Here is a 21,477-nt window from a genome sequence, read left to right as displayed (position 1 = left end):
TTTAAGATGTTCAAATTTATTTGAATATAGGTTCTCAAAGTCGTCTCTGATGATTTCCTGGACTTCCATGGTGTTTGTTGTTATCTCCCCTTTTGCATTCCTGATTCTATTAATTTGGGTTTTTTTCTCTTCTCATTTTAGTCAGGTTTGCCAGGGGTCTATCGATCTTGTTTATTTTTTCAAAGAACCAACTTTTTCTTTCATTAATTCTTTGTATAGTTTTTTTTGGTTTCTATTTCGTTGATTTCAGCTCTTATTTTTATTATTTTTCTCCTATTTGTTTTGGGATTTGCTTGTTCTTGTTTTTCTAGGAGTTTGAGATGTATCATTAGGTCATTGATTTGGGATCTTTCAGTCTTTTTAATATATGCACTCATGGCTATAAACTTTCCTCTCAGGACTGCCTTAGCTGTGTCCCATAGGTTCTAGTAGGTTGTGTTTTCATTTTCATTGACTTCCAGGAACTTTTTAATTTCCTCTTTTATTTCATCGATGATCCATTCTTCATTAAGTAATGAGTTATTTAGTTTCCAGCTGTTTGCATGTTTTTGTCTTTACTTTTGTTGTTGAGTTCTACTTTTACTGCATTGTGATTAGACAGTATGCACAGTATAATTTCTATTTTCTCATATTTGCTGAGACTTGCTTTGTGTCCTAGGATATGATCTATTTTGGAGAAGGTTCCATGGGCTGCTGAGAAGAATGTATATTGTGTAGAGATTGGGTAAAATGTTCTGTAGACATCAACTAGGTCCATTTGATCTTTTGCATATTTTAGATCTTGGATTTCTTTATTAATTTTTTGTTTGGATGACCTATCTATTGATAATAATGGGGTGTTAAAGTCTCCCACAACCACTGTGTTGGCGTTTATATATGCTTTTAGGTCTTTCAGGGTATGTTTGATGAAATTGGGTGCGTTGACATTGGGTGCATACAGATTGATGATTATTATTTCCTTTTGGCCTATTTCCCCTTTTATTAGTATGGAATGTCCTTCTTTATCTCATTTGATCAATGTAGGTTTGAAGTCTACTTTGTCATAGATAAGTATTGCTACTCCTGCTTGTTTTCGGGGGCCATTGGCTTGGTAAATCTTCTTCCAGCCTTTCATCCTAAGTCTATGCTTATTTCTGTCAGTGAGATGGGTCTCCTGTAAGCAGCAAATTCTTGGATCTTCCTTTTTAATCCATTTGGTCAAGCGGTGCCTTTTGATGGGTAAATTAAGTCCGTTAACTTTAAGCGTTAGTACTGATAAGTATGTGGTGATTCCTGTCATTTAGTTGTCTTAGTTGTTTGAAGGTTTGATTGTGTGTACCTAAGTTGAGGTTACTCTCTACTGTCTTGCTTTTTCTTTTCCTGTGGTTTGGTGCTGCCTGTCTTTTCATGGTTAAGTTGGGTTTCACTTTCTGTGTGCAGAATCCCTTGAAGAATCTTTTGTAGTGGTGGCTTTGTGTTCACATACTGTTTTAGTTTCTTCTTATCATGGAAGACTTTTATTGCTCCATCTATTTTGAATGATAGTTTTGCTGGGTAGAGTATCCTGAGTTTGAAGTTATTCTCATTCAGTGCCCGGAAGATCTCACCCCACGCTCTTCTTGCTTTTGATGTTTCTGTTGAGAAGTCTGCTGTGATTTTGATGGGTTTACCTTTGTATGTTACTTGTTTTTTCTCTCTTACAGCCTTCAATATTCTTTCCTTAGTTTCTGAACTTGTTGTTTTAATAATGATATGTCGTGGAGTAGTTCTATTTTGATCTGGTCTGTTTGGTGTCCTGGAGGCCTCTTGCATCTGTATGGGAATATCTTTCTCTAGATTTGGGAAATTTTCTGTTATTATTTTATTGAATAGATTACGCATTCCCTTCGCTTGCACCTCTTCTCCTTCTTCGATGCTTATGATTCTCAAGTTTGGTCTTTTGATGGAATCGGTGAGTTCTTTCATTTTCTTTTCACAGGTCTTGAGTTGTTTAATTAATAGTTCTTTGGTTTTTCCTTTAATTACCATTTCATCTTCGAGTTCTGAGATTGTGTCTTCTGTTTGTTCTGTTCTGCTGGATTGGCCTTCCGTTTTGTTTTGCAGTTCTGTTTCGTTCTTTTTTTCTGAGGTTTTCCATATCCTGGCTGTTTTCCTCTTTAATGTTGTCTATTTTTGTCCTGAGTTCATTTATCCGTTTATTAATCATATTCTGTCTTTCACTTTGATGTTTATACAGTGCTTCTATGGTTTCCTTTATTTCTCCCTTTGCTTTTTCAAATTCTCTACTTTTGTTTGTCTTGGAATTTCTTGAGTGTCTCCTGTACATTTTGGTTGACCCTATCCAGTATCTTCTCTATAAAATTCTCATTGAGTACTTGTAGTATGTCTTCTTTTAAATTATTCTTGTGGGCTTCATTGGGTCCTTTGGCATAGTTTATCTTCATTTTGTTGGAGTCTGGATCTGAGTTTCTGTTTTCTTCATTCCCCTGTGGTTCCTGTACTAATTTTTTGCTGTGGGGAAACTGGTTTCCCTGTTTTTTCTGTCTTCCCATCATTGTCTTTCGTGTTGTTACTGTCCCTGTACTGTGTGCAATTAAGTATTTTCTAGCTTGTAATAATAACAATGGTAATATTTAGAATGGAAGGGTGAGCTGAGATGGAAAGCAAGAAGTTAAAGAAAAGGGAAAAACAAATACACAGACAAGAGGGAGAAAGCAGAACAAGGTTTCAGACAAGAAAGTTTCAAAGGTATAAACAGGGAGTGTTAGTGTACTAATCGACAGTAAGCTGAACAGACATTAGAGAGACAGAGAGAGGATTGAAAGTCAAAGATAAAAAAATTAAAAATAAGTAAATGAAAGAAATATCTCTATATAAATATGAATTAAAATAAAATGGAAAATAGAAAATAAAAAAAAAAACCAAAAAGCCTCCAAGTTCAAATGCAATGAAGTTTCAGTCTTAATAATTTGGGTGTCCGTCTCAGTCTCCAATCCTGGAGATGGTGCCTCAGATGTTGTTCTGTAGTTGTCTCATCAAAGGGGATGTATAAAGTAGAACAAAACTACACAAAAAAAAAAAAAAGAAAAAAAACCCCACCAAGTGTCCCAAGTTCAAATGCAATATAGTTTCAGTAAGTTTTTGAGCTTGCAGGTGTAATTCGGTTGTTCTCTCATCAAAGGTAGGGAGAAAAAGAAATAAAAGAGTTTGGAGACAGTTCTGCGGATGGTATCTGCAGCTGTGGCTTGCCTGCCTGCTGCTCTCAGCCTGCTGTAGCTGGCAGCATTATTTATGCAGATCTCTGGGGTGCGCTTAGCAATCACCTGGCCCCACAGGCTTTGTTTGTTCAGAGTTCTCCTGTGCTGGAGCCTCTGCTACAGGCTTTCCCCTTTCCAAGCACTGGGAAAGGTGACAGTGCACCTGCGCCTGTGTGTTTATTTACAGTTCATGTCCAAGGTGGGTCTTTCCCCATCTCCTGTGCAGTTTTCCTCCCACCGCCACTTTCACAAGCTTTCCTGCTCCTGATTACTGGGCGGTGCTGGTGCTCCTGCCAGCCACCATGTTTGTTTACAGCTCATGTGGGAAGTGGGTCTTCCCTCCTCTCCTGTGGAGTTTTCCTCCCTCTGGCACTCTCACAAGCTTTTCTGCTCCTGGTTGCTGGGTGAGTGCCCCGCCCCCACTCCCACCAGAGCCTCTCCAGCCCGCCTGGCTTGTTTATTTACAGTCCCTGGAAGGATTCCCTTCCCCCAATCTTCAGCACTCAGTGCACCCCACCCTCTTTCCTGTGTGTCTTAATTGTTCTTATTGCTTATTACTCAGTTTCTCTTTTTTCCCCGGGTGGAGGTCAGTCTGTCAAGGGGGCTATGCTGCTCTGGCCCAGGCTTGTCTGTGGGAGTACTGCGGTACCGCGAAGCTTACCTGGTCCACGTCTTCCCAAGCCGTCTGGGCGCTGGCGACTGGTGGCCCCGGGGGCCCTCCTTGTTTCTCCGTTTAGCGTGAAGTGGAGATTCTCTGCGCCAGCTGGAGGTGTGGAGGGGTCGAAGTTATGCCTCTTCTCAGTGATTATGCCTGCAAAGTGTGTCTTTGGTGTCTCTCCAAGATTTCACTATAGGAGGCTCGCTTTCTGCTTCCTCCCTCTAGCTGCCATCTTGGAATCCTCCTCAATTTTAATGTTATTGTTTTCCAGCCATAGAAGTGGAATGCAACAGAGCATTTGACTAATGGACATTTCTTGTTAATTTATGGTCCTGTGGCTCCATGGGCATGGGTCCGTTTGTCACTGCAGTAGGGTCTGTAAAGCCCTGGCAGTTATTGCAATTTAGAGCCAAGTTGCAGTTTAAGAATGGCCTGCATTCCATCCATAGTTCTAAGTGTCTTTTATCTCTGAGCCATTGCAGATATGCAAGAGATGTTAAGTGTTGTGTAAGATAATGAAATACGGAGTAATGTGAAAGCCACGATCTCTGGCCTTGACAGAGATATAATTTAATACATCAAAAAAGAAAGATCAGTTCAAGTAAAGCAGACAGCACAATTGGAGCAAGTTGTGGCTCCCAACCTTCATTCACTGTCTAAAAGGAGTCACAGTTCCTATTTGAAGACTTTTCCTGGTAGCAGGTTTATAAGGAAGATCAGTAACCATTGGAAACAGAAATATCACATCCAGTGGAGTTCATTTGACTTCTTGCCTCCATTACCTTGTTTTCTTTTCTACACTGACAGCGCCAGCCCCATGATTGTGGTCTTGCACATAGGAAGACAGTAAAAGTGTGGGGCTGGGAAGTCTACAAATCTACTGGTACATGAAGCTTCTAACACCAAGATAAATGGGCATTTTACCACCTAAGTTTCTTTCTATTTGCAGAACCACCGAAAGTCACCGTGATGCCCAAGAATCAGTCTTTCACAGGAGGTTCTGAGGTCTCTATCATGTGCTCTGCAGCAGGCTATCCTAAACCAAAGATTACCTGGACCATAAACGATATGTTTATAGTGGGTTCACACAGGTACTGGGTTTGTATCATGTTCTTTATTCTTATTGAATAGAAAAGTTGATGAAATTTTTGCATCAAATGAACCTGACCAAATTCTTACTATTAAAGGAAGTTTGATAAAAACCCATAGCTTTACACTTTACAACATAAATGATGATTTTACAGAATTTGAGGTTATTGAGTCTCAAATGAGCTAAGACCAAACAATGTCTTGAGTTGTAAACATAAGCCTTGACTTAACTTGAATAACTGAAATAAGATAATAAACTTTCTGCAAGAGAAAGTGTCATACACTAAATATGAGATTATCATGGTGTGTTGAATCTGTTAAAGTGAGTGTAGTGTGGGAGTCAGGGAAAGAACAAAAAAGGCAGTTCTTATTACAGAGTGTACAGACATTGTAGGTGACAATTTTCACTTTTGCCATACTACATGAAGAAGTATTTTCTTCTACTGGATACTTCTTAAAGACAGAATCTTTTCATGCTCAAAGAGAGTAATAAACAGCAGCTTCTAGTCATCAGACTTCTATTACTCTGGGCTCAGTATGAAGAGGAGGCTCAGGTCGGATCCAGCATCTGAATCAGATCCCATTCCTCACATTGTCAGAGACCCCACTGTGTGACACCAGGTATTGCATGGCGTAGGTTTTCATCACAATGAGCAAGACTGCCTGAGTGCAAATTCCAGTATTTCTATTTGTAACTCTGATTTTACAGGTTACGTAACCTCTTTGCTTATCTGGTGAAGTGGAGACACCAATATTATCTAAATCATTGTCTTTCTAGGAAGATTGAAAATGCTAAAGAATGGAAGGCTTCCAGCACAGTTCCTGGCATGCGGCTAGATCTGGATATGCGATATCTACTGCTACTACTACTACTATTGTTATTACTACATTTCTGATTGTAAAATGATGCTAGTCCTTGTGTAATCAATACCAAAAACATAACTCTAAAATATTTTAAAGAGAGGTACTATATTCTCTAATGTAATACTACTATTATGGTATTTTAAATTTTGTTTTCCTTTTTCATCCACAGATATAGGATGACCTCAGAAGGTACTTTATTTATCCAAAATGCAGTTCCCAAAGATGCAGGGATCTATGGTTGCCTGGCAAGTAATTCAGCTGGAACAGATAAACAGACTTCTACCCTCAGATACATTGGTAAGTATCATCATGTTAAAAAGCAATTAGAATAGGGTGGATATCATATCTAGCAATGTAAAAGTACCTTTCTTGAAAATTAATTTTAAGAATAAGTCATATCTAATGTTATAATTTATTATTCACTGTGCATATGGATTAAAGGAAAAATTATAGCTAGTTTAATTTAAAAGTTCAGGGAGTGAGTAGCTTCATTAGTCAACAGAATCAAAAAAGCTTCCGGATGATGAAAAAGTGCAGACTGTCCACAGAGTTTTGTCCTTCTATGGCTCATCTGTTCTTGGCCATCTGTTACTTTCAAATCAATAAGTTCCTACCCTGTCTGACTTACTTCAACTCAGAACTGGGTATCACATTATTTTCACTTTTTGCTTAAAATCTCCCCCCTCCAAACTTAATTATTTATGAAAGGCATACTTCATGATATCATCCAATAGAATATTTCTATTTAATGTGGTCTTCCTTTGTCCTAAAATGAATGAAAAAATCACGTACTCAGGGTCAGCTTGTAAATTACAAACAATGAATGGCTAGCAATCCACACTTTTACTTGCTCTAATTTAACCTCGTTCATTGTAACATAATATTAAAACAGTCAGTGCAGGGAAAGAAGTGTAAAAGAGTCACAAGGACCATAGACATGTGTACATGAGGGAGGGAACAGAAGTGTCATAAATGTTGACCCTGTGATCCTAGGAAGAAGTTATCTTAAGGAAGGTGCACAGTGAATCCTTTTATAAGGGAAGATAGATTCAGATTTAGGGGTGATTGAATTTAAAATGTTCACAGATCCCAGGTAGAGAGTTAATGATGAGACTGTGGAATAAATGATCAAAACAGAATTTTATAGTGCAAAACAAATTTTGGTTAATTCACATAGAAGCCAAACTATTCAGCACATTTATTTAATGTCCTAAGGACCCAGCATATGTAAAATGTTTTGCCAGACTATGGAGTGTAAAAATAAAAACACAAAAATGTAGTCATAATAGTCCTTACCTTTCATGAAATTGCATACTGGGAGTGGGTATATGAAGAATATTACACAGCAGACAGGCAAGTACCACAGTGAGAGGTTGGCAGAAGGGAAGATTAATTCTGACTGGGGAATTTGTAAAGACTTCCCAAAGGAGACAGGAGTTAAGCTAAGTTTGAAAGAATGAGTGGAATTTGAATAGTTCTGGCAAAGGGCATTTCCAGAAGAGGAAACAGCCAAGGCAGGTTGATAAGAGAATTAATTGTGCGGTATTTTGGGCTACCAGTGTAGCTCTACACTTTGTGATAACTAGGCAAGTATAGTGGAGGGAAAGTTAAAAGAAAACTATACACCAGATTGTGATTTTTAAGAGCTAAACTATGAAATTACGAAAGCAGTGGGGCTCACTGAAGGTTTTCTAGGAAGGGAGTGGTGTGGTCTTTGAGAAGTTAACTTAGCTTTGTTTAAAATTCCCCCAGTTGTTAGGAAGTCCTAAATGTCCGGATAAGGGAAAATGTGTCAAGGAATAAAGAAACAGAGCTAAGGAAAAAATACATTAGAGAGGTTAAGGAAAGAAAGACATTACATATTGTATCAGAGGATGTCTACAGTTAGCATCACAGGAAAAGTAGGGTAAAAACTGGGAGACTATTTCTTGTAGATGCCACTGTTAGTCTTGGACTCAAAATAATTCTTTGTAGTTGGTCATGAATATCCTTTAAATCATATAGAAAATGTTATTAAGTTCATATGCAATTGTTTTATCTGCACATCTTAATTTAGTCAAGCCAGTGTTATCATCATCCATCTTTTGACTCTGCTTTTATTACAGTTATTTCTCTGTTCCCTTAGTATTGTTGGTATGAAATATGTTCAGCTTTTCAAACTTTTTCTTTCCTTATGTACCTCTTTTCATGAAGACTTTTCAATTAATTTTCTAATTTTTTGAAAATTATTCTGAAATTAAAATTTTATACTTTAGTCATTACTTTTGCCTAATATCCTTTTTTGTCCCTAACAAGTGATATTTTCATCATATATATCTATATGCATGTGAATTGTAGTTTCTTTCTCTCTATAAACATGGAAATAGACACACACACACACACACACACACACACACACACACACACACTGTTTGTTTGTTTTTAACTGATTCATTTAGAAAGCATAAAGTCCACATGGTATTGTGCTTGACATTGAGTATTTGCATGCTTGCGTTTTTCAGAAGCCCCAAAGTTGATTGTGGTCCAGAGTGAACTCTTGGTTGCTCTTGGGGATACCACAGTTATGGAATGCAAAACCTCTGGGGTTCCTCCACCTCAAGTTAAGTGGTTCAAAGGTACATTTCTTCAGTATGTTCATGTCTTGTTCACTTGGTTTTGTTTTCTTTTTCTAAAAAAATGATTTGTTAAAAATTTGTTTTGGTGTGTGACTGAGCAGCCCCATAAAATGTGTTTATGATCTCACTGGAGACAATAGTTCAAAATTCTGCACTCTCCATTTCAGGATTTGACATCTGGTATGGATTACAGGACCATGAAAATCAAAGCAGGAAAAGTCTGCCTTTGCTAATCCAGCTGAACATTCTCTTTGTTAGTTCAGGATTGTTTCCTGTAGAAAAGTATCCAAGAATATTTGGTTAATGTTTCAAATAGCTTCACCAGTATTTGTTCACTTTTCTTAGAGATGATAGTTCTTGCCATTAAAAAGTTTTTTGGATCCTCAGGGATGCTTTCTATAAAGTGTTCAACTAAAGACACACCTTGAGGCTTATAGGGAATTGGAAGATAAATGTATGTTTTGGGCAGTGTCATCAGGCATGGTAGATGCTAGTATGAAGTAGAGAAGTTAGCTTTCTATATTTGTAACATAAAAGATTATACCCCTGTGGTTCTATAATAAAATAATAGTGACGTCCTACTTGGCCTTAGTGAGAAGAATTTAGATCTTGGTCCACATTCAGATGTTGACAGTAGTTATCTGGGTAAAAACCCTTGCTTCTGTTTCTGTCTCAATCCTTCCAATTTATAAGACAAAAGAAGAAAAGAAAGTCCTGCAAGCACCCTAACAGAAAGGTTGCTAGGGTTATTGAGAGGCTGTTTGCAAAATACTTTTAATTTTCAGATGAAAAATGCTAAATAGTACAAAGCACTATTGTTATGATTCTGTTTGCTAAATCATACATGCTCCCATAGCAACAGACTGATGTCATAGTCACAAAATTATGAATTCACCTCGGGTTCAGATTCTTTGGGAACATGAGGTGAAAAGGAAAGGCTTTATGTAGAACACAAATATTTTTAAATAATCTAAATCAAAAGCAGGGAGGGAAGCTGGGAATAATGCAGTTTCATGTTAAAAGAGTTTTAGTCTTCATGTTGTCCCTGACAAGAAGGCATTTCTGAATTTGCTCTTTAATCAAGTTTATTGCAATTAGCATAAATTAATTTTATTTAAAATACTTAAGTATTTGAATTGCCTAATAAATAAATATTAATTTCAAATTCAGATTATAATTAAATATATCCAAAAAAGGTTATGGAAACACTTTTAAAAATGTGTTTCAGTAGTTTTAATGACAAAAAAATTCAAAAAGTAATAGGATATGTTGATTTCTCTGCTTGCATAGAATCACATATAAATCTTTTGTTCTCCAAAACTGGGCTGGCTGTTGCTCATCTTAGTCCCACAAATAGCTTGAAACTACAGACAGGGTGCGAGCCATGTAGCCACCATGTGGAAGAGTCTGGAATTTGCATATTACTTTTTTCTCTTAACCATGGGTATTGCAGTTTGGTGGGTCCAATAAATAACATCCCATTTTCCTGTCCAAGTTATGAACCAACAGATACAGAATGTGGGCACAGATCACATTTGGAAGACATGTTCCCAATACCCTAGGATCAGGCCAACTTATCCTCCTAGTCACAGGCAGGCACTGGTTGAATAAGCAGAGTCAGGACCCCCAAAATTAAAACTAGAAGACAAACTCCTCTTTATGCAGACTGGATACAAGATGAAGGGGTTGGGGAAGGTGGGCCGTTCTGTCCTACCTCTGCTTAGGATAAGACACCGGGGCTTTAGGAAAATCGGACTTTATCGAAACTATAAGGGTGAAGAAAGGAGTTCCTGCCTTTACCTTAAGAGTGACTTTTTCTTTATACCTTTGTTCAGGCGATTCTGATTAAATACAGTTGTATTTAAAAGAAAAACCAACAACAAGAGTATTCCATTCAGATAATCTGAGGGGAAAAAATTTCATGAGCATAAGTTCTCTCCAAAATTTTAGACTTTTTGTTTTTAGAAATTAGCAACATAAAGTAGGCTCAAAGAAGAATAAAGGGTACTATTAAAACCTCATGTAAAGAACATTTGTGCTAAAATATTAAATAGGATTTATTTATTTAGATTTGTGGTAATTAAAACACAGTTTAAAATATTGGGGGCTCCTCACCATTCTTTCAGGGATCCATGTGCTCAACATCATAATAATACCATGATGTGATTTGTCTGTTTCACCCTCATCTTAGACATGAGTGCTGTAGTTTCTGGAGGCTGTGTGTTGTGTGATACCCAATAAAGAGAATGCAGAAACAAATTGGAGCACTCAGCTCTCTTTCATTAAGCTAGACGTTAGACATTATGGAAATTTGCAAAAACATGAAACAATTCCACTCTTCTTACTAATTTTTTCTTGTTTTGGAAAATAATATTTTCTCACAAAATATGTTTATCATGTTAAGCTGACATGAGTTATTTTAGAATTTTTCAGTTTGATTTCTACAGTGCTGAATGCAAATACATATAATCCACAAAACAAAAATTCATTGGAGTATCGAATAACTTTAAACAGTACACTTATGGGATCTTGAGGTAAACATGGTTGATAACCACCTAATTATCATCTGTTATTTGAAAGGGTCATATGTCAGGGTAATGATCTCACTGTTGGTCTTTATGTCATGGTGACCAGAATTGAATTTAAAGTATAGCAGAGAGAAAATCCTCCTTAGTGGTAATGATAGTGGCAATGATAGTTAAATCCTAGATTATACTGGAGTTTATATATTTCACTATAAATAATGTTCTTATTGTATATATTATTAAAACTAAGTGATCCCTACTTCATCTCCCTCCAAAAGATTATTTCTGTACAGCTTCTCAACAGTCTAATGACTTATTTCTCAGTAGAAATCAAAAAAGGAAAGGCTATAATATGTGATCAAAGTGCAAACTTGATTGAACTAGTATTTTCCAATTTATATTTTGTTTCATGGTTACTAGTTTTAAAACATTTTTATTTTGAAAAAAAAAGCTACTAGCAAAAGATCTTTATTTCCTCTTCTGACAAATGCTGTGTGCTCTGACATGTACAGAGGAACTATAAGGGAAAACTGAATTCTAAAAATCTAAATGCATTCTAGTCCAAACACTTTGATGAGCCGCAAGGTCACATTGCATCCTCCCTTGGAGAGAGGAAAGTTTATGTCAACATCATCTGCTTTTATTTATGAAAATCTCCCAGAGGCACATAGATATAGCTTTAGTTGCCTCTCTTACTCTCAAGTGGTATGCAGTAGCAAGCTTAGAAGGATGATTAGTGTTTTTAAATATTGGAACGCTGGAAAATACTTTGTTTTTGGAACTGACGGTTGCTAATGCAACTATTTCTTGTTTTTAAATTTAGAGTTCCTTTGACCTCCTCTCTTCAGAAAATTATATAAACAAAAAGAGAATTGTCTGTTGTCCTGAGTCTGTTGGTTGGTGCTGTTTGCTAGAGAATCACTAATTCCTGGGCTCTTTGCTTATCAAAAGCAAAGGGAGTTGCTTCTATGGTTCTCAGACTCAGGGAACATGACTGGTATGAGATGTTTTGGAAAGTACCTTTTCACACGCCACATTTGACTGTGCTATGAAATCCTAAGGACGATGATCTTTGAACATCTTGGAAGACTTTAGGATACTCACATGTTTTCCATCACTACTTAGAAAACAATTAAAAAAAAAAAAGATGTGGACACCAACCTGGTATTATTTATCCAGATAGTGGTCATCCTGGTTAGGTTCATGCTTTGGAGGGGATGTAAAGAGACTTGTAACCTAAATTGCAGCTTTGTTGAGGTGTTGTCTGTCTTTAAATGAGTTTGGGGGAATTTGAGGTGCTGCAGGGACACATAGCATGTATAAGTAACCTAGACATAACTAGTCTTTTTTTGGTTCATTCTGCCCTCACATTGAGGCCAAACTCAGTATGTAATTTTGTCTGTCATATACTTATTCCCCAACTACTTCCTCCAAAATCCCCCAAAACTCCAATTTCAAGAGATGTAATGAAAAATACAGATTTTAATTGTAGTCCTGGGAGATTAATATTCCAAAATTCATCAGCCATTCGTCAGACGTTTCTCTTCTCTTCTCCCAGCAAGCTTTTCCCTTGTCTCTCCAGCTAGCTGTGGTTCCTTTCTCCTTTGCCATGCTTAGAATTTTCTTAGCTTATACTTCTCACATGACAAAATCTAACTGATAGCATTCAACAAACAAAAACCCTGGTCATTAGCCAAACTAAGAACACCTTCATTCTCTCAAGCATTTTCTGGGTATCTAATGGAAATGTATCTTGCCACAAAGATGGCAGAAACCTCTTTCCATCTCTCATCTTCCTTCTCACTTCTTTCCAGACAGAACCACTGTTCCAACTGCCAGCCTCTTCTGGTTCCCCATGTAGCTTCAAAGAGATCATTCTTGTTTAGGTACATATGCAGATATAAATAGGAAACACTTGATTACAAGGCCAAATTTTAGACTATAGGAAGTGTGTATTGTGCAAGACACTTGTATGTAGAAACTTTGCAACCAACTTTATTCAGAAGTTTTGAAATTGAACCACTAGTTGAGCATACTATGTAAATACTTTAGTGTTTAATGTTCTTCCCTTTGTTTTGACTTAGGAGATCTTGAGTTGAGGCCCTCAGCGTTCCTCATTATTGACCCTCTCTTGGGACTTTTGAAGATTCAAGAAACACAGGATCTGGATGCTGGGGATTACACATGTATAGCCATCAACGATGCTGGAAGAGCCACGGGCAAGATTACTCTGGATGTTGGCTGTAAGTGTAATTGCCAGATCTGATAGGGCAATTTGTGTGCAGCTGTCCTGCTATGTTTCCATGTTTAATAACTTTGAACAGTTTGGTAGGAATATTTCTCAGAATGACAAAACTGCAGTTGAGGGTTTCAGGTTATTCATATAATAATGGTGGTTCGCATTTTCTGGATGCTTTCTATGTACCATTCATTGTGCCAAGAACTTTTTATGGGTTATCTCATTAAACCTGCATAACAATCCTAAGAGGAAGATGCTATAATTAATTCCATTATATAGTCAGGGAAAACAGGCTTATAAAGACTAATGAACCTAACAGGGTTACAGAGCTAGCAAGGAGCAGATAGTTGAACTCAAGTTGTCTGACCTCAGCAACTATAGGCTTCACTAGTACATTGCATCTTGCTATTTTCTTATCAAGAGTCATGCATTCTGCCATCAAAGTCCTAAGTATTAACATCTGGAGGCCAGAAAGTAGAATTTGGCCCTACACCATAATTTGGAGATGTCGATGACAGCAAAGGTAACAGATTGCGCTTTGCTTTGTTTTTTAAAATTTACCAGCAATTAGTCCCCAGGGTATACAATAAAGTACTAACTACAAATAAATGTCAGTCACCAAGTGAATATACAATGTGTGCATGACAGCTCTGTTTGTGTTGCTCAAAAAGTTTTTTTGAGAGTTTCACATCGAGAGAGAGAGAGAGAGAGAGAGAGAGAGAGAGAGAGAGAGAGAAAATCTACACAGTGTGGTAAAAATTGAAATAAAACAGAGCTTGTTTTGAATGGAAAAAGACCTGACAGCTTAATTTTAACAAATAATTAAATACTTGCATCTCTTAAAACTTATAAAATGTGGCATTTTGTTAAATTGTATTCTCTTTTATGTATAATATGCATGATGACTTTCCTGCCAAAATTGCTTTTTTTGAACAAAAGTTAAGAAAATGCATCTTTTAAAAACAGTTTAGTTCTATTAAGTCTGAAGGAAAATTATGGCCTTCTGTGCTTGATAAATTGTAAACTATTTTTTTTTCTTCTGGCACCTTTTACAATCCCAATCCTTCTCCCTGGGCTGTCTGGCTGTCTGTTGAGCACTGTTCATTCTTGGTGATTATGTTCTTTGGATTTAATCAAAAAAGCTGTAAATGACTACAGAGGCCACTATACAATCTGTCCAGGGCAGTACAAGGTGTATTTTTAACCATGACTAAGCTCTGTGGTTATTAAGAGAATGCCTTGGAAATAAGATTGCAGTCTCTGGATGGTGGGTGTCTCTGAATCTACCAACAAGGTGCAAAACACACTAATGCTTTTTAAAATTATAAGGCCCAGAATCAGAGAGTCGCTAGATACAGAAATCTTTTTTTCAATAAACACACATAAGAGTATTTTAACTCTCAACATTTTCTCATTCTGCTTCTCCCTCCTCCCTGCACAGATATTTCATATGTGCCCACATCTTTTAGAGTTTTCTAGCTCTAGAACGATAGGGAAATTGCCTCAGTAATTGTTCCCAGTGAAAATACAATTATACCTGAGACTCTTACAGTCTGAGAAACTTACACATGCTTCTTTGCTCACTGCCTTCTCGATAATGTTTTTAGCTTCTGGACTTTGCAGGTTCCCTCTGTTGTCCAGTGATACATCATATAAGGGATAGGGAGATCTGTGTTGGAGTGCCTTGTGCTCGCACTGAGTTAGGAAACATCCCATCAAATGTTTCCTGTTTCTGTTTCATCCTGTAAACTGAACTGAACTTTGAGTTACCGTCACTCATTCAAGATCCTCACTCTCTATGATCCAATGCAGTCCAAACAATGGATTTCTCAACTTTTATTCCAGTAACAGTTCTGATAGAACCATTAACATAGACGTAATTACTTACTCTAACCTTGACCACTAGTAATTGTTAAATAACTTAGTTTTGAAGTAGGCACCATTTGTATTCCTGGGATTCCTTATTCTCCATTACCTCCTTCTCAGGGTAGCTTGCAAAGGTTTATTAGACCTTCTCTGTTCACACAAAGCTATTGTTACATGTCCTATGTAGAATGTACATGCAGGAACCTTGTACATCATGGGTGTCATGATCATTGTCATTTTCAGTAATGGATTTAATGGCAAACACACTATGAATCAAAACTGTCTCCAAAATGGAGATGGTGGTTAAAGGAATCTACTCTGGGGAGAGAATGGGTTGTCTGCTTAACTTTCCTTATCAATAAAATAAGGATATAAACAGTATCTGCCTGACAGGTGGGTTATAAAGATGAAATGAGATATGATCACCTGTCAGCCTGACAACTGTTACTGATGGAGCTTCTTAATGCAACACTTATCAAGTAGATAAATATTAACTTCACAAATAACATGGCTGTTTTGATTCTTAAAAAGTAGTATAGGTAATTGGGCACAGTGGCTTAGTGATGTAGTATTTAAGTATTGAGCTTTTCATATGAAAGCCACTATTTCAACTTGACTTCTCTTTTAGAAAGGGCTTGCAACAAGTTAAGTATTAAGCTTAGTAGTGCATAAAATTACTCATTTGGGTTCCAAAACTATTGGGCATAAATTCAGTAGCTTATGACTTAAGAAGAAAAACATGCTTTTATCCATATCGGGTAGCTATTTGAACTTTCAGATTGTTTTTGTGGGCTTATTACCTCACAGCAACAATACTAGATGAAAAAATAATAAAAAGACTGTTTAGTATTCTTGAATTCTAGCTTCTTGTAGTGAGTGTCCTTTTTCCTGTTTCTCATTATCACAACTTTACATATGGACATTTCGGGTCGACAGGGAAAGTTACCAATGCTTTTTGTCCTTTGTAAAAAGTGGCAGTGAATTGTGAAGTCATTTGGAAGAAGAGAGCTTTAGCTACATCAAACAAAAAGTTGGCCTGGCAGCAATTTCACTTCTAACATTCCACACCACACAGGGTTTGCATCCCAGACTGTGGTTTCATGTTTGTGCCTTGGTAGGACCAAAACAATGTGACTAGTCACTTTAGGAAGGAAAATCTCTGACAGAATGTGAGAGTTGCTATAGAGGGAATCTGTATATTTAATTGTCTCTGAGGGAATAAGAATAATTTTAAGAAATGGCTTTTAGAGCAAGATGGGCAATCTGTTTATGATTTTAATATCTTCAAGTATCTATTAATGACAACAAAGCTGTACCATGGGATTAATCCTGGGCAGATCTCAAGGTGCTGGTACACAAATGCTTAGGGGATCACAGAGGATTAAACAGTATCCTAGCAGAGAGTGTGAAGAAGCTGAAATTGAATGAGCAATAGATATATAAATTAACAATCAGACAGATTTAATAAATTAGATTGTAATATTTATGTATAACAGCAGTCAACATTTAGATGATTAGTATGTGCCAAGTAGTTAATAAAGATGTTCTGTTTTTAACACCATGAGGTAGGGAATTAACACCCCCCTTTCTTTCATGGGAAAATTTAAACTGCAGGAGGTAAAATTATTTTTCTAAGCTTACAGACTAAGCAGAAGTGGAGGTGCCCTTTGAAACCACTTAATCGACTATTAACCTCTCTAAGCAACACAGCTCCTCTGGACAAGCACCAGCGTACACTGTAGCCTGCTCATTGATGCTCTTCTTCCCCTGGTATATTAATCTGTTTTCCATTCAGCCAGTGCAACTCACTTGGAGGCCATATTGGCCACATTCAGAAGTAGGAAGTATTTAAGTGTCTTCTGGACGCAGTCAGGAGCTGCTTCATTCTCCAGGTTTGCTTGTCCTGGATCTGTCTTGGCTACTCCCCTAGTGCCTGGTTTTCTCATTTGCCTTGTTTTCCGATGCCAGTGCATGTGCTTTTTGATCTTGTGCTTGTCTTTTGCCTGAACTGTTCCCCAGCTTCTTCACAATGATGGCTTCTCCCAACTTGGTAGAATTTTGTCAGTGCAACTTGTGTTTTAATTATTATTGTTTATTCCATGTTTTTTTAACCCTACTTTTAAAACTTCTAGTTTATGTCCTTTATCACTGCTGTCAATGTTTTGATACATCTCCTCCCCCACACAAGTAATTGGTTGACACCAGGCTTCTGCATATCCTTTCACTGTTGCTGTTTTGGAATTTCTTTTCCTTTTTGATTGGGGGGGCAGTACTGGGTTTGAACTCAGGTCCTCACATTTGCTAGTTGGGTGCTCTACCACTTGAGCCACTCCACCAGCCCTTGGAATTTATTTTTATCCACTGCTACATTCACGTACCCAAACTCTGAGCCTGGCACATCTTGAGACTTTTAGACTTAATTTATATTTTTTTCAAAAAAGCTTACCTGCTCTAGAAAAATGACGGTTCTCACTCCAGAACGAAAATACTAGGTCTTAGAGACAGGATAAACAAGCAATGAGCTACTTCATGAACTATGTTTAAAATCATTCATTTACCCATGATTTTTATATAAAATTCCTACATACATGTGTTAAAAAAATCTAAACATAGATGCATCACTTTCTTTTCAAAACATCTCAATTAGTTTTGGTATTTAACTTGATTCAATTTTGTTTAGGTCCAATAAATAAATGAATAGGGCTTCTGAAATTACCATGTTTCCTTCAAAACAGAAATTGTACTGAGTCAAAGTTGTCATCATTATATACTTGTATGTCACAACACCCCCCTCCCCCACACAGGTGTATTATTACTGAAGTTTTTCATACTGTCCCAGAAATTCATTTACACATATCCATCCAGTGGCCAAATATAATACACACAGTACTGTTAGTTGCCAGTCCTGTCTGGGAGAGGTTGCCAGGGGAAGGGGGATGTGCAAATGGAGGGGGGTAAGGAAGGCAAATAATACAGTCAGTGTACTTTGTATATGCGTATAAAAATTGAACAATAAAAAAAACCAAATATTACCCTGTACCCTATTAATTCATGCAATTAATACATATTATACAAGAATTCAGTTAAACTTTGAAATAAATGAAAAATTTAAAAATATGGTTGCAAATAGAAACTTTCCAGGAAAAGCAAACAAGCATGTACTCTAATAATAGGCTGAAGGTGGTGAATGCCATGAGATTAAAAAAGAGTGAGTTGTCTGAAACTCAAGAGAAGGAAGAAATTATGTCCAATTCAGATTGTAAGGGGGTCCTTTTGAACTAGATTTCCACAACCAGGGATCAACAGCAGACACTACATTACATTTAAGAGGGGGTGAAAATAGCACAGGTGCCTTTATAATACAAAAGAGAAAGGTGTGCCAGTTATCTAAAGGATGAGACCTAATGGAAGATGAGCTTGTAGAACTAGAGGAAGTCCTTTAACACAGTAAAAAGGCACTGATGTTGCTGGGAGACAACTGTCATCCTAGCTGCAGAAGTGCCACAAGAGTGAAAGAAATGATTTCTACAGTCATTTCATGAGCCTGCTAAATAGTATGACCCTGAGCAGTTATTAAAACCTCTGGAGAAGGCAAGGCTGATAAAATGATAAGGGATTGTGGCACTATAGAGGAAACTAGTTATCTAATCCTCTTTCCATCATTCAACTCACATGACACTTAGCAAATTAACTATCTAAGTTTCAGTTTCTTCATCTATAAAATCCGAATAAGGATATTTTGAAGATTAAATGAAATAACAGAAAACATGTAATAAAACCCAGGACTCTGAAAGTGGTAGTTATTGTCATTGCTAATGAGGATTTAACCGTGACTTTAAATCCTTAGGGTACCTTCACTTAGCATCCTGTGTGAGCAGATTTCTTCCATTGCTTCCCATGGTGTCTTGTATGTTTCCCCTTGCTTACTGACTCAAGCATCATCCTCACAGTTTCTGGGACATACTAACAGCTTTGTATTTGTGCTTGCTATCAGCATCCTCCTTGTATTGCATGTCTGTGTTTTCCAAGGTGTGCTTCTGATGTATTTCTGTCTCTTCTTTTTAGCTTCTGTCAATATCTGAAATATGCAGGTATCTGTAGCCTTCTTTTCTATAATTTTATAATCTCTGAATTACAAATTATTTCTCAAGATGCTAAGCACTTACTATCTTCCCTTTATCAAATACTGTGTTCTGTTACTTGTATTATTGAGTCAAACTTAAATTTCTCTGACTTAAAGATGGGAGAGATAAGGGACAAGAATATGATACTGAGCAAGAGTATATACCATTAGCTCATTAGAAAGCAGTTGATTATTAAAGAAAATCGCTGCTATAAACAAAGTTCATCAAAAATTCAGTAAAAAGAAGTAAATTTTGGAAAGTACAAAAATTTTACGAAGTCAACTTATTTGTAAGAAAGCATGAAGTTTTGAGAAATATAGCAGTTTTTTTAATGAAGAATTCTTTAAGATGCTCTGTTCAAGTTCATACTCTATATCATTTGTTACTTTATGGAAATAGTCACACTTCTTTGTGTCTACATTCATTTATAAAGAAAAAGCCACATGTGCTATATCTGTATGAAGCAAATATAACTATAGAATAAATTTACAATATTTAATTCAAAATGACTTATGTCTTATTCAACATGTCAGCAGTTTAATAAGGTTTATATTTGCTTGTATTTTACACCAGTGACTTTTTGTGTTTAATATCTTTCAGCATCTCCAGTTTTCATACAAGAACCTGCTGATGTATCTGTGGAAATTGGCTCAAATGTGACATTACCTTGTTATGTTCAGGGTTATCCAGAACCAAAGGTCAAATGGCGAAGATTGGACAACATGCCAATTTTCTCAAGACCTTTGTCAGTTAGTTCCATCAGCCAGCTAAGAACAGGAGCTCTCTTTATTTCAAGTAGGTTAAAAGACATACATTTTATACATATATTTGCATTGATATCTTACCAGTAGATTAAACTGGACTTGTTTTGGTTACAATATTTACAACAGTATAATTATCTCTCTAGTTAAGATCTTCTGTTGGCTTCTCTAGTAGTCACAAGATGAAAATCACACTCTTTATAAGGCTTCAACTTCAGTCTCCTGACTATACCCACTTGACTATAACTACATAGCTACCACCGCCCCGACCACTGACTTCACAGTACTGTCTAAAGGAGTGTCACTCTTCTTTAATACTCTTGTGATTTTGAAAAATAATTCTATATGTTTGCTTGACCTACATAATAAAAAGTATCTTAATTCAAACATAGTACAAAGGAAAAATAAAGAAAAGTAATTTATATTTAAATAATTTGTATTTCACTATGATCTGGCAATGTCTGTATAATATGCATGCACATGTATGTACATGTATGTAGCATCACCATGAATTCTACCACTCAAATGTAGACTGATAAGAGAGTATGAGATTAATATCTCCCAGACTCCAAGCTGTTGAAATGACTCTATAAAATAGTGAAGAGTGTTTTGCTAAAGTTCTATCTTGCTTCTATTAAAACAGAATTAGGCCCATATAATCATAAGGAAAGACCCAATGCATGAATTTCCAGTGGGTCCTTCAAAATTCTTGCTGGACTTGGGATAATTGTTCCTTTTGTGAATCTGCTCCATGTTTTGCCCACTAAATGCAGGTAGACTCTGTCAGTTACTGGGGGAACTAAAAATCTCCCCTGCCAACTTCCGAAATGCTCCAGGGTGGTGTAGCTGTCTATTCATTGAATAGACCTTGATTTCTTAAGCTATGTTTTTACTTTTGTAACTCACTAGAATTGCCTGCACTTCCTCTCTTCCACCCACTCTTTGAGGTATAGCTCAGATATGACCTCTGATATGAATTTAACACCCACACATGCAATCACACCTGTCTTTCTGCAGTCCATTGTGTGAAACTCATATAGCAATTATCACACTATGAAGTAATTGGTGAATTCCCTAGCATGGGAACTGCCAGAAGTCAGAACCATGCTTTCTATCCACAAAGATTTCAGCACTGTTCTTGGCACATAATAAAGTCATAGGTGGTATTGAATGAATAAATGTGTTCTCCTTTTTAGACTTGTGGGCAAGTGATAAGGGAACCTACATTTGTGAAGCTGAAAACCAGTTTGGAAAGATCCAGTCACAGACAACAGTAACAGTAACAGGACTTGGTAAGATCCATGAAATGTCCAGCAACACACTCTTCAAACCAGCAGGCTTCTTTGAGAGCATTATCTTTTATATGTGCCAACTTTTTACTTTTAAAAAACCATCAGGCTTTTCTCTCCTACCCCATTTTGTATTTCATAGTTCATAGAACATTACAACTGCAGATAACCTTAGAGGTCATCTGCTCTGAGTTCATCTGCCATTTGAAGA

The 21,477-nt window shown here is 36.8% G+C and overlaps 1 protein-coding gene across 7 annotated transcripts in view; it reads left to right on the top strand.

Annotated features, from left to right (window-relative positions):
- The window catches only part of Hmcn1 (hemicentin 1), a 441,079-nt gene that overhangs the window by 216,233 nt on the left and 203,369 nt on the right, over nucleotides 1-21,477 (top strand). For 5 of the 7 annotated variants that reach the window (XM_074047247.1, XM_074047248.1, XM_074047249.1 and 2 more), the window contains exons 12-17: nucleotides 4,844-4,985; nucleotides 6,017-6,144; nucleotides 8,349-8,462; nucleotides 13,072-13,230; nucleotides 19,817-20,011; nucleotides 21,174-21,269. In XM_074047247.1, the coding sequence (XP_073903348.1) occupies nucleotides 4,844-4,985; nucleotides 6,017-6,144; nucleotides 8,349-8,462; nucleotides 13,072-13,230; nucleotides 19,817-20,011; nucleotides 21,174-21,269 (834 nt within the window). Of the gene's footprint in view, nucleotides 1-4,843; nucleotides 4,993-6,016; nucleotides 6,145-8,348; nucleotides 8,463-13,071; nucleotides 13,231-19,816; nucleotides 20,012-21,173; nucleotides 21,270-21,477 lie in introns of those variants that run through there. The other 2 variants (XM_074047250.1, XM_074047252.1) reach the window with 2 other exon arrangements.

Source organism: Castor canadensis, chromosome 11 (genome assembly GCF_047511655.1).
Source record: "Castor canadensis chromosome 11, mCasCan1.hap1v2, whole genome shotgun sequence".
Lineage (NCBI taxonomy): Eukaryota > Metazoa > Chordata > Mammalia > Rodentia > Castoridae > Castor > Castor canadensis.
The sequence above is the reverse complement of the archived record's forward strand: the minus strand, read 5'-3'. Positions and strand labels throughout refer to the sequence as shown.